The following is a 12,939-nucleotide window of genomic DNA, read 5'->3' on the forward strand; positions in this document are numbered from 1 at the left end:
TGTAACTGAGGCAACGAACGACTCTGACCAGCTTTTGCCCTGGAAGAGGGGCTGACGGTGGCCAGGCAGCTCGTGCTCAGGCTGAGGGTAATTCCCACATAGGGGTTCAGCTAAAAGCCAGGGGCTGCCAGCAGTCTTAGCATCTGGCTCATGAAGCTGGAGTTTGGGTGGTACCCCACAGCATCCACTGAAATGCCCTTCTTCTAGTTTTGAGTAAGTAGATGCAATTTCTACCCTACTTTGAACTTGATTTTAATGTGAACGTAATGTAGGTTCCATATTCTGAGTCTTTTAAAAGCCAAGCATACTTATATTCTTTTTATGGTTCATTTTGGTAAAAAAAAAAATGATGATGAATTCCATCAGCAAGGCCAGTTTCAACAGAATAAGCCTTGCCTTACTGGACAGCCACTGCCCATAAAGTTCACTGTCGCTCTGTGCTGATGGCTTTATCTTGCAAAACCAAAGCAGGAGGTGGGAATGGTGAAGGCGTGAAAGCTGTCGTATCAAAAGCTGTAGGGTTGATAAATTTGTGCAAACCTTTGGCTTGGTGGTTACAGTCCAAATATAAAAAAATGGTCGGGGAATAGGCATAATCCTTATAAGAAAATAATGCAAGTACATCCTTTGATAATATCATCTGTGTGTTTGATGAAACAGTGTAACAGATGTTGTTAAATCTGCCTGTGAAACCACAAACAGACGGAGTAGACCAGGCTGCCAGAGGGATATTAGACTGACCTGTATATTTCACAGACCAGGTTGTTGGGCCAGAGCACAGATTAGCCGACCCAAAACGCCGAGTCAGAGTTACTTCTCAGTCTGTGAAAGAGGCAGAGTGCTCCAAGCCCTACAGGATACTGCAGAGCAGGGGTTGCTTGCTGTCTGTGTACTGCCCTGTAGTGCTTGTAAGAAGTTATTTTAAAATAGTCCACGTATATTTGGATATAAGATAAATCACAGAGGAGTGTATGATGGTGGTCAAATCTTAGAAAAATGTGAAGGTGGAATGAAAGTGACAGAAGTTTAGGAAAGACTGATTTAAACAGTTTCTAATTTTTATTGTAAGCAATGCTTGAATATCTTCTTGGGCCTACTTGCCAGAGTTTCTCCAGAGTAGATACAGGGGTGTGGATTTACTGGGTTATTGTTCTCCAGAATGACTGTACCAGCATGTTTTACTTTTTTATTTATTTATTTAGGTCACTTTAAGTGAGTTTTATGTAGTTTTCCTAAGCGTTTCTAGAATTTGTAGGCCCTCGAGGACTATTGGTAATGATAGAAGTTAAGTAAAATTTGGTTGTTTGTTACTCCTAAGAGCATAAGAGAAGGAGAGTCTGCATATTTACTTAAGAAATATGCTTAGCTCACCCCACTGGGACAGAAGCTAGTGTATCATCAGAACACTCAGTTCATTCCACCAGAGCACATGTTTCTGGAAATCAGTGCCACCTAGTGGTGACTAAACCCCTCAGTAGCTATCAGAGTGTGGTGTATGTGTGCTCGGAGTGTGTGTGGGGAGGGAGGGCGTAGGGGGAAGACATCCAGGAACCTGCATATTTCAAAAGCAGCCCGGCTTAGCCATCGGCCCAGTTTCCCCTTCTCCATCCTTTTCACGGCACCTGCTGCACAGCCCTGGGATTACATGGGAGTCTGGGCATGTTCTGGGCCTGTTTGGGGTTGAGGAACGCCTTCCCCCCAGGCCTGCGCACAGAGGAGACGTGGAAACAGGCTCATGTGTTTGGGGTAAGAAGAAAGTGCCCAAACTGTGACCTCAGTTTTGCCAAATCCATTTGCATTTCCTCCCTTGTTGATTTCTGTTGACCTCCGCCCTCCTTTGACTTTGCGGCTCACGCGGAACTTCTGTCTTTTTCTCCTTCATCCTCAGCCTGGTGTCTAGGGCCCCATCATCAGACTGAAGGCTCTTCCCTCGTCCCTGTGTGAGCTCCCCTGCATGTGGGTGTACACATCATCAAACAATGTTTCTTACAGCTACATAAACATTCCATCCATCCATCCATCCATCCATCACTTTACTTCTTCATTCTTGCCTTATGTTGTTCCCTTGCCTGGAACATAAATTCTGTCCCTTCTCCACATTCCACTGATCCGCTGAGCTCAGCTTCATCGATTGATTCCTCCTGTAGGGTCTGTCTGCACCTCGCGCCCTCCACTGCCCCTCACCGCGCATCGCCCATCCCAGTCTGCTCATATACTCTGCAGCAGACTTCTGCTCTGATGCAAATCGTCAGCTACTCCAGGACAGAGGTTATTTTATGTAATTCTTTGGTATTTTCCAAAACCGTGTGCACGTTCCCAGATGCACAGCTGAACTTGTTTCCTTGCCCAGCAAGTTGTCCTTATACTCACCATACTGTAAAAAAGAAGGAAAGTTAACATTTCATTGAGTACCTGGTATCTGCCAGATACTGTGCTTAGAATTTTACGTCTAAGCATAGTATCTGCTTACATTTGCTTTTACGTCTGTTACGTTATTTAAAACCTAAAAACCCTGTGAGGAGAATGTTATCCATTTCTTAGGCTGGAAAAATTAGATCATCAGTGTTTAATAAATGTGTAGCTATAATGAACAGGTCAGCATTTAGACCCAAGCCCACCTGACCCCCCAAACCCATACCGTTTGCTGCACTGTCCTGCCGCCATTTGGTGTTAGACCCTCCCTTTAAGGTGTTTCATGATGAGGCCTTGCATTCCTGCCTTCCTCCCCGCACAGTCCACTTCCAGGGAAGCAGAGCATCCTTTTCCCTGGGGTAATACTGGGTCCTTTCCCTGTACTATCCTCACGCCCACCTGGAGCCCCCCTTCTTCACACTTAGTTTGACTTATATCCACATAACTAAAGCAGTATGCCCGCCTACTTTTTTTTAAACTAGCATTTCTGGATTAAAACATCTCTTAAGGTAGAATAACTCTGGGTCTCGGAACACGAGATGCTTTCCAGGACACACAAACCTTGCTACGCTTTGAGCTCACTTTGGGTGGTCAAAGAGCTCACAGAGCTGGTGTCTTTGGACGTCTCTGTACAACTAGCCCCAGAGAACTGCCCAACTGACCCAGGACCAATCTGCATCTGTTCGCTTGTGTTTCCTGCCCCAGGGATTCCGAGCCAGTCCTCGGCACCTTAGGAGACGGGCCGCAGCAGCTGCAGCTGCCCGGCTGGAAGAAGCCAAGCCTGCCATGGAGGTTCACCACCAGAGCGAGCAGGAGATCTCAGTGAGGAAACGAAGAATCAAGAAAAGCAGCCGCGTCCAGCCAGAATTCTACCACTCCGTCCAAGGCGCTTCCACCAGAAGACCTGTAAGTAGGGAATTGTCTTTTCAAAGAATATTAAATACGTTGTCACATGGGGTGGTCCTTCTCTTAGTCTTCAAAAATGATCAGATTGACTTTAAGTAATTCGGTTATTCTCTTATTGTCCCAGCAAGTTGTCGGGAACTCACGTTGAGTGCCAGCGAGGAATGTGGTTTCCCAGGAAGCGCTGGTCAGCGGTGGGCGGGGGGATTGAAAGCTGGTGAATCCTGACCACATGAGAGTGGGGTCTAGAGCCGGGATGGGGCCACGGAGTTACCCAGCTGAAGCCTGCAGTGGTGAGAGCTGAGCTGGCGGATGGGGGGGGACAAACAAAGCAGCATCGGGATGGGGAGGCGTGGAGGGAGGGGCCGACCCCCTCATCTGCAGCTGTCCTCCGGGTGATGCTGAGGGAGCTGGCCCCTCCGGATGGCTTTTATGTTGCTCCAAGGCGGCACTGCTGTCCTCTTCCAGCAAGTGCCCTGGGTCTCTGTCAGCCGAGCTGCCTTACCTGGACAGTTACCAGGGAAGTTACCTGAACAGTTACCTGGGAACTGGTGCCCACCTGGTCTTCACCCCTTCTCATCTCCTGAGCACACTGTTCCACGTGCTCTGACCTTCTGTCTTGGTTGGGGCTCTTACACAGGGACTTGTTGCCAGGGCTGTGACAGTTAAGGATTTGGGGCTTAGACACTGACATTTAAAAAACTTTCAAGGAGTATTTCATGACTGCAGTAATCTTGCATTGCTTCAGCATTAAAAAAGTTTCCCTATGGGTCCCTCCTGTGCTGTGGAGAGCCCATGATTGTCGTGACTCATGCCAGCTGAGGGGAGCCAGCAAGATTTGACGTGATAATATGTCTCTGTAAATTATTAAAACAGACCTGCCCTTCTGTGGGGTAACTGTGTAGCAGACGCATGTGGAGTTTGCTGCCAGGCCAGTGACAATGGCAAGAAACTGAATTCCTTTACAGATAAGGTCCTGTTTAGCCAATGGTAAAATAAGCACATACTTAGAGACGAGAGCCTTCCTTTCATGATTGAATAAAACAAAGGCTAAGTAGAATTTGGTATCTACGTGGAGCAACAGGAAATTGTAGGAAAATTTATTCATTCAACAAACGTAAGTTTTTTAATACAGGAAATAAGAGGTGCACAGGTATGTATTAATAACTAACGGTTATTGAGGGCTTACTTGTGTAACTGAAATTATTCACCTTCTGAATGATGAAAGTGAGGCCCAGAGAGGTAAATAACTTGCCTAAGTTGACCCAGTTGTTTGGGGGCAGAGTCTAGGGTTTGGGTCTTGGCGGCGGCCTCCAGGGCCCCAGCACTTCCTCTGCAACCTTCTGCCTTCCTGCGCCCCAGCACCTCACAGCTGAGTCCACGGACAGACACGCACACGAGTAAACGGAGTGCAGGCCTCTGTTAGGGAAGTGCTGCCGTGGACCGTGCACCCGGCACTAGGGAACATGGCGCACGGCCAGAAATACTTGCAGAGAAGCAGACGCCTGAGGCGCGTCCTGAAAGAGGAGGAGTTGATTCAGTGGGAAGTGGAGGGAGGCGTCTCTGACGAGGAGAACGTGTACAAGAGCACAGAGGCGTGACGGCGTGGCAGGCTCGGGGGAACAACAGCTCGAGGTGGTGCTGGTAGATGAGACCAGGGTCATTAAGGGATATATTATGCTGAGTCGTTGGGTTTATCTTCTGTGACGGGGCTCTGTTGAAGGTAGGGTACAGGCACATTGGTTCTCCTGCTTAGAATCTAGCTCATTCTTTCTTCTAATCTCCCCATGTGGATGGAGAAGTATGTGATCATCATCAAACTTTAGGAACCCTCCACCCCTCCTTATTCCCTCCTGAGCACTGTACCTAACTGCCTTGGCAATAAGACATAGTCCCCATGCCCGGTGACTCTGCCCTGGAGCACCTCTCCTTGCTCTCTGTTTGCCTGGAGAATTCCAGTTCACCTCTGAACACTGACTTGAGATCAGGCGGCTTGTTCAGGAAAGTCTTTTCTGATCCTTCACATCACAGTGAGGTGCGTTCTGCTTTGGTCCTCGGTCCTTTGTACAGATCTCCAGCAGCGCAGTTACTCAAGTGAAAAAGGCAGGCTCAGTAGTGAGACGGACACGGGTTCGACTCCTGCTCTGTGTATCCGGCAGGAAACAACTGGCACCATAAGAGTTTAATGGAAAGACTGGTTCCAGAAGCATGGGCAAGGCTGAGATGCTCCAGCAGCCTTCAGGTGGAACTACCTACCTACCTACCTACCTACCTTCCTTCCACCCCTCGCCTGCAGGGGTGGCAGACGGCAGGGGCCTTGCTGGGTCCTGGTCAGAGGACTGGAGCCAAGGAAGCAGCCTTCCCCAGGAGCTGTGGCCGAGGCGTGCAGCCCGGCCAGAACCCAGTGAGTCAGGAAGGGGGCAGGGCAGAGTCACCAAGGATGGGCAGAGTCTGAGGGGACAGACAGGGACCCTGGCAAGTAAAAAACATTTGTGGTCATCTTTGCCGAGCTGTTCAACTCCTCGAGACTCAGCTTTCTTACTGTGAAGTGATAATAACAACGGCGACCTCACTGAGGGGTGAGGATGAACTGACGAGTGGAATTAGGTGGCCTGCTTGGCATAAATACTCAGTACATGATAATTCCTTTCTCTCCTTCCCCCCCAGACCTTGACTTCCTTGGGGTCCATATCATCTGGCCTAGCATATTTTCTGCATATGACATCTGATGCATTTTATTGAACAAATGAATGAATGATATTTATACATGACGTGTAGGTTAGGCACTTTAGGAATTCAGAGAATGGAGAGGTTTTTTCTTTTACCCCCGAAATAAGGTGGTTAGGGGGTAGCTACTTCACAGAAGAGACGGGACTGAGTTGGGCTTAATTATGGGTAGGAATTGGAGAGCCAGCCGACGTCAGCTCTGGGAAATAGAGTAAGCAGAAGTGCTGAGAACTGTTTGGCTGGTTGTGGGGGATTGTAAGAAATGTACAAGATAAAGCTGGAAAAAGAGATGGGGCCGGAATACCACTGTGTTCAAACTTCATTTTCTGTGCTTTGTGGAGACACTGGAAGAGATGAGTAGCATCATCATAGCAGGATTTTAGGAATTAAACCTGAGCAGGGTGGGTCAGAGGGGAGCAGGACAGGGCCGGGTCAGTAGCTACTGCAGCGGCCTGGGTGTCCAGTGATTAGGACCTGAACTTGGACATTGCCTGTAGCTCTCTGCCGGCATCTGGTGGTCACTGCTGGTAGGGAACCTGAGGAAGGCCTTTGCCCTCTCTTCTTCGGAAGGATCATTTGGAAGGGAGCAGGCTTAGAGGACAGGAAATAGCAGTGGAGGCTGCCTTGTTGCTAGGGGCAATAAAAACATTCCAGGAGCTTCTCTGGGGCGGGTAAAGCTCACTTCCTCCATCTGTGTGCTTCTCCTAGGGTCGTTGTTTTGTAGACTGGAAATCATCAGAGTTGGTAGCAGGAGGCTGTTGGCTTCGTATGTCATGTGATTCCTGCTCAGCCTCTGCTGACATTTCCCTGTTTTCATGCTGTAGGTGGACTTGAGCGCCGGCCTTGGGTCCTCTTCTGGGTTTGGTTAGGTGCAGCCAGTAGGGCCAGCACATGAGCCCAGAGCCTGTGCCTTTTCCAGCTTACACAGTGGGAGGGAGGGGGGGACGAGTCAGTGTCAACTCTGATGGTGGCCTGGAGATGAAATAAAAATAAATCAGCTGTGGTGACTCAGGATTATTTGAATGACTTTATGTGAAGCACTCCAGGCGTTTCTAGCAGCAGTCTGAGTAAGAAACAGGCCCACGAGTCAAAAGACTGACACAGGACGTAGCAGTGAAGGAGATGACTCAGAAGCTGTGACAGTGCACTTTCAGCCAGGAAGCGGGCCCCGAGCCACATGGAATGCATTATACTTTAGCATCTCCGGCTGCTCCAACCTATTTACTTTTTCTGAATTCATCACTTATACTCCAACGTGGCTATAAGAACTAGTAACGGAGATCACTGATATAAACATAATTAGTAATATATGTGTTTTCTTTCCCCCTCTTTTGAAAAATGAGATGTTTCTAAGAGTGAGTAAGCCAAACATTTCTCCTGATTTTCTCTCTTAGGTCTTGGGACTTATCCTATATATTGAGACATGTCACTGGAACATTTAGGAATTTTTACCACCTTGGAGCAGAAGAGATCATTAGATCCACATCTCCCTTGGTTCTTTAGTATTTTGACATTGCAGTTGGGTCTGAATCCTAGAGCTTGAAACATCACCATCATCACCACCATCACCGGAGCGCTCACATCACTGCACGCTCACATCACTGCATGCTCGCCCACAGGCAGCAGGTGTCTCTGTGCTTCCCTGTTTTCTCCCCTTTCATCTTCCCAGCAGTTCTCTGGGGCAGGTGCTCACTCTCTGGAGGAGGAAACCTGTCAAGGTCACACAGCTGGTGGATGATGGAATGAAGATATAAACCCAAGTGTTCCGACCGGAGCAGTTGGAATAGATACAAATGATCATGTTTCTAGGCCTAGAGGTTTATCCTAATGAACCCTCCTAAAGTACTTTCATCAGTTTGAGTGTCAGGTTTCCTAGCTGCATAGAAGTTTTTAAACTTTTGCATCAATCAAAACCTATTTTTATTTATTTTTTTAATTTATTTTTTAAATTAATTAATTTATTTACTTATTTTTGGCTGTGTTGGGTCTTCATTTCTGTGCCTGGGCTTTCTCTAGTTGCGGCAAGCGGGGGCCACTCTTCATCACAGTGCGCGGGCCTCTCACTATTGTGGCCTCTCTTGTTGCGGAGCACAGGCTCCAGATGCGCAGGCTCAGTAGTTGTGGCTCACGGGCCTTGTTGCTCCGCGGCACGTGGGATCTTCCCAGACCAGGGCTCGAACCCGTGTCCCCTGCATTGGCAGGCAGATTCTCAACCACTGCGCCATCAGGGAAGCCCAAAACCTATTTTTAAATGGTACTGAAAAGCATAGATAATCCCCAAACCTCACTCTTGCCATGCTTTTCGTTCAGCCTCTCCTCCTGGGGCAGAGGACCTGGGAGGCAGCAAGAGTCCTTCTACCTAGTGCCCTCACTTGAGCCTGTTAATGTAGAACAAAAAGGGGAAATCAAAACTTTAGAGCACCTGAAAATAACCAGGCACCCTGACTCTGTCCCTGTTACGTTTCACTGATTCCAGTTTTGTGCACATTTCAACCCCATCGCCTGCATTTCCTGGACTTAGAGTCTCTGACACTAGCTCATAGAGGTGAAGGACTATCTGATTAAAAACTGCCAGCGCCCCCAGGTACCGGCCAAGCGGTAGCCCTCTCCCTGTGCTGGCAAAACCGAGGCCCATGAGCTTCTGTCCTTCACTCTGGGGCTCCTTCCCCAAGTAACGGGATTATCAAGCCTGATACATTTAAAAAAAATTTTATTGAAGTGTAGTTGATTTAATGTTGTGTTAATTTCTGCTGTACAGCAAAGTGATTCAGTTGCACACACATATATATATATATATTCTTTTTCATATCCTTTTCCACTCTGGTTTATCACAGGATATTGCATATAGTTCCCTGGGCTATATCTTAGGACCTTGTTGTTTATCCATCCTTATATAATAGTTTGCATTTGCTAATCCCAAACTCCCAATCCTTCCCTCTCCCACCACCCTCCCGCTTGGCAACGACAAGTCTGTTCTCTGTGTCTGTGAGTCTGTTTCTGTTCTGTAGATAGGTTCATTTGTGTCATATTTTAGATTCCACTTAGAAGTGATATCATATATTTGTCTTTCTCTGACTTACATCACTTATGATAATCTCTAGGTCCATCCATGTTGCTGCAAATGGCATTATTTCATTCTTTTTTATGGCTAATATTCCATTGCATCTATGTACCACATCTTCTTTATCCATTTATCTGTCAGTGGACACTTAAGTTGTTTCCATGTCTTAAGCCTGGTACTTCTGACTCAGGTTGGAGGACAGGCAGGCTTAACGCAGACGATTGGTGGTCCTGCTTTCTGAAAGGTGAACACTGGGGAAGAAGCTGGTGTGGCCTGAGGGGTGGAAATCAAATTTCCAGTTTGGATATGTTAAGTCTGAAATATCTACTAGATTTCCTAGGGTCTGGATTTCATGGGGTTGTCAGTACACGGATATTATCAAATCCAGGAGACTGATTGGGATAACCCAGGAAGTGAATACTGATAGCGAAGGGCATTGAGGGCTCAGTTGGGGTCCTCCAGAGCCAAGAGGTTACGAAGAGGATGGAGGTTCCCTTTAACTTCTGATGCCTTCCTTCAGAAAGACAGATGCAGAGAGCAGATTGGTGGTCGCCAGAGGTAGGGGGGTGGGGGTAGGGGAAAACACAATTTAAAAAAGTACACACAGCTGAATACATCCGTTGTTTTCAGTGACACAGAAAAACACACCCTTGAATACACCAAAAAAAAAAAAAAGAATGAAAGAAAAAAGGAAAAAAAATTACAGGTGCCTTAGGCAGAGGTGGGTCCAGGGCTCTTGACTTTCACTGAAGGATGTTCGTCTTCCACCAAGAAATGGCAGCATCACAGGTAGAAACTTTAAAGAGCAGCAGGAAAGGATTTCCCATGCAAATGCATTACTCCTCCCCAGCCTTGCCCTTTCTCCTACTAGACCACTTCCTTGACCTCACCTTCCTTTTCCTTCTGTTGTTGGATTTTGTTTTCGAGTCTTGGGGAAATTTTCTGGTTTTCTCTTTGCAGCTTAGGTCATTGTAAGGCAGCAAGATACTTTGGAACATTGCACAGTTTTTTTTTTTTTAATTAATTAATTAATTAATTTGGCTGTGCCAGATCTTTGCTGTGGCACGCGGGATCATTAGTTGCGGCATGTGGGATCTAGTTCCCCGACCAGGGATCAAACCCAGGCCCCCTGCATTGGGAGTGCGGAGTCTTACCCACTGGACCACCATGGAAGTCCCTTTTGCATAGTTTTTCTTTGTTTTAAATTAATATTAACAGGTTTCAGGTCATCTTTGTAGTCGGGAGCCTACTGCTGTGTAGAAAAGACTAGCCAGACATCCTTGATCTTGTTGAGAATGTAGGATGTTTCTCCGTCCCTTTCCTGCTTAGGTTGTTCAGTGGTCTTCCCTTTCCCTTTCCTTTTCCAGTGTGTAGCCCCATGCGGCTTTATTTGCATAACCTCGGGACACTTCCCTTTCTGGGGAAGGCTTGCTTACAGCTCACACCTTCCTTTGGGTTAATTAATTGGCAAATACAAAGCTCCTAAAGGAAATGTTTGTTTCCTTTTCCCTTTGGAGTTCTAGAGAATGAACTGAATGAATAAAGTCAAATTTCTTTTGCTAACTGCTTCAGAAGGATTTTGTGGAGTAATGTCTCTTCAGCTTACTGAGTCTGTGCTCATTGCTACACCTCCCTTACAGGACCTTACCAAAGGTTTCATTTATTATAAAATTGCTATCAGTAGGTATAAGAATAATTGGTGCACAGGGTCATGCAGGGTACGTGGTCTATATTAAATGAATGGTGCTAATGTAGATAGAGTTTAGTTTCTCAAACAGCTCATGAAACCAAAATGAACTTGGTGAAGGGGTTCATGTACTCTGCTTGGAGAAAAATAAACACATTCTTCTAACTGATGATTCTTTTCGAAGCCAGCATTTGACTGAAGCAAGGCCTGTTGCCATTCTTTTTGTCTTTCTTATACTCAGCACCACCTGCTGTCTTGAAAACCTTAAATTCTTTAAGCTCCAAGCAAATACAACTTACAGAAATTTAATTAATTAATTTAATTAAAAATTAAAATTTAATTTAAAAAATTAAAAATTTAATTAGTTAATTATTTTTTTATCTTTTTATTTTTGGCTGCATTGGGTCTTCATTGCTGCGCATGGGCTCCCTCTAGCTGTGGCGAGCGGGGGCCACCCCTTGCCACGGCCTGCGGGCCCCTCACCACAGTGACCTCTCCTGTTGCGGAGCATGGGCTCCAGGCGTGCTTTAGTCTTTTTTTTTTTTTTTTTTCCCCAGAAAATTTTTAGATAGCCACTTGTGCCTTCAAAGTTTCCATGGACAGGATGGATAAAAGAGCTGAAAAGATAGCTCCTTTAGAGATGGTCTAGTTTATTACTTTACCAGAACAGTCTTTACTTTATTTCTAACCTAACCAGAATGTTAAATTGTTCCGGGAAGATGGGTATAAATTTCTTTATTTTAAAGGACACAGTTAGCTCTTCCCTTGGAATTCTGTTTGATGTTTAACAGCCGTGTTTGCCTGGGGTGACTCCTAGACCTTTGCCTAAATCCTGTGGGTTACAACTTAAAACCATTTCCTATTGTACCATCTGTGAAGAGGTACTGTGAAAGATCTAGAGCTTGTCTCACTTCTCTTCGTCCAGTGCTTTCAATGATGAGGTCTCCCCTTGTCTGATGGCTTGTATTCGTAGCCAGTTCATTGTACTTGAGAATCAAAGAGCTGCTTCTTTTCTGGGCTCATGGTTCCATCTCTCTGGACCTTTTCTCCTAGACCTAATTCTCAGTTTTTCCAAATATCACTGTTGTGCTCCTCTCAGCCCCCTCCTGGTGAGTGGCAAGAATCCATCTAATTTCTCTCAATAGTGCCTCTTTTTTTTTTTTTTTTCTCTCAATTGTGAGGTGATGAGTGTGGTTCAAAAAAATCAAACTGTGGAAACTGAACAATCAAACATATCCAAACAGAATTTAGTTTGTGCCTTGGGAGAAAAGTGGTCAGTTCTGGAAACGACAGTGATGTTTCAGGAAAACTACTGCTTTGCAGTAACACTTGTGAATGAAAAATGCCGCCTGCCATATTAGTAAGCAGAAGATGTTGCAGCCATCAAGCCATCACATTATAGCCACCTGACGGTGAGCCCTGGGGGAACTCAGGATGGAAACAAAGAATGCCCGCCATCTAGCAGTCAGTCACTGCAGTCTCCCCTCATTGTGCACCCCACCAAAGGGACTCAGGATGAGAAAGCACAGGATACTGGCCCCAGATAGCTGAGGTACATATCAAAGGAAGATTTCAATTAGCCTAGACATAGGCTCTTCCCATACATAGAAAAGTGCTAAATTCCTTAACTTGAGATGTCTGGTTTTCTTTATTAACAGTCATCTTTTGATGTTCTGACTACCTGGTCTTTGTTGCAAAAACTCCTGTATATCCTGGCTCCCCCCTTGCCTCTTTGGAGCCGTCCCTCAGAGCTAGCTGAGAGGCTGTGTCGCTGGATTAAGTCCTCAGTTTTGTCTGCCGAATATAACATAACTCTCAACTTTTAGGTTGTGCATTTTTTTCACACTTCATATTTTGAAAAGTGTGTTCATATGCATGATCTCATTTAATCTGCACAAGCAATTTGTACCTTGAGTGGGACTTATATTGTTAACCCAATCTGACAAAAGTGAGTTTCAGAGAGTAAGGACTGGCCCAGGTCACCAGTCTAGATGGAAGCAGATGTCCCTTGTCCCTGCCGTCTGTTAGGAAGAGCTTCAGCTCCAAGAGCACTTGGGGATTGGGTGAGAAATTCCAGGGACAAGAATATAGATTCCAGTAGACTGGAGGAGTTATACATGTTTTCATCCTGACTCATTCCTGAGGAGTA

At 46.1% G+C, this 12,939-nt stretch overlaps 1 protein-coding gene across 5 annotated transcripts in view; it reads left to right on the top strand.

The window, feature by feature from the left end:
* Nucleotides 1–12,939, top strand: part of DST (dystonin) — a gene marked incomplete at both ends in the record, with an annotated part of 487,217 nt that overhangs the window by 37,253 nt on the left and 437,025 nt on the right. For all 5 annotated transcript variants that reach the window (XM_079713903.1, XM_079713907.1, XM_079713908.1 and 2 more), the window contains one exon: nucleotides 3,118–3,318. In XM_079713903.1, coding sequence (XP_079570029.1) covers nucleotides 3,118–3,318 — 201 coding nt within the window. The remainder of the gene's footprint in view (nucleotides 1–3,117; nucleotides 3,319–12,939) is intronic.

The sequence above is a fragment of the Hyperoodon ampullatus genome, assembly GCF_949752795.1.
Source record: "Hyperoodon ampullatus genome assembly, chromosome: 10".
Taxonomy (NCBI): Eukaryota; Metazoa; Chordata; class Mammalia; order Artiodactyla; family Ziphiidae; genus Hyperoodon; species Hyperoodon ampullatus.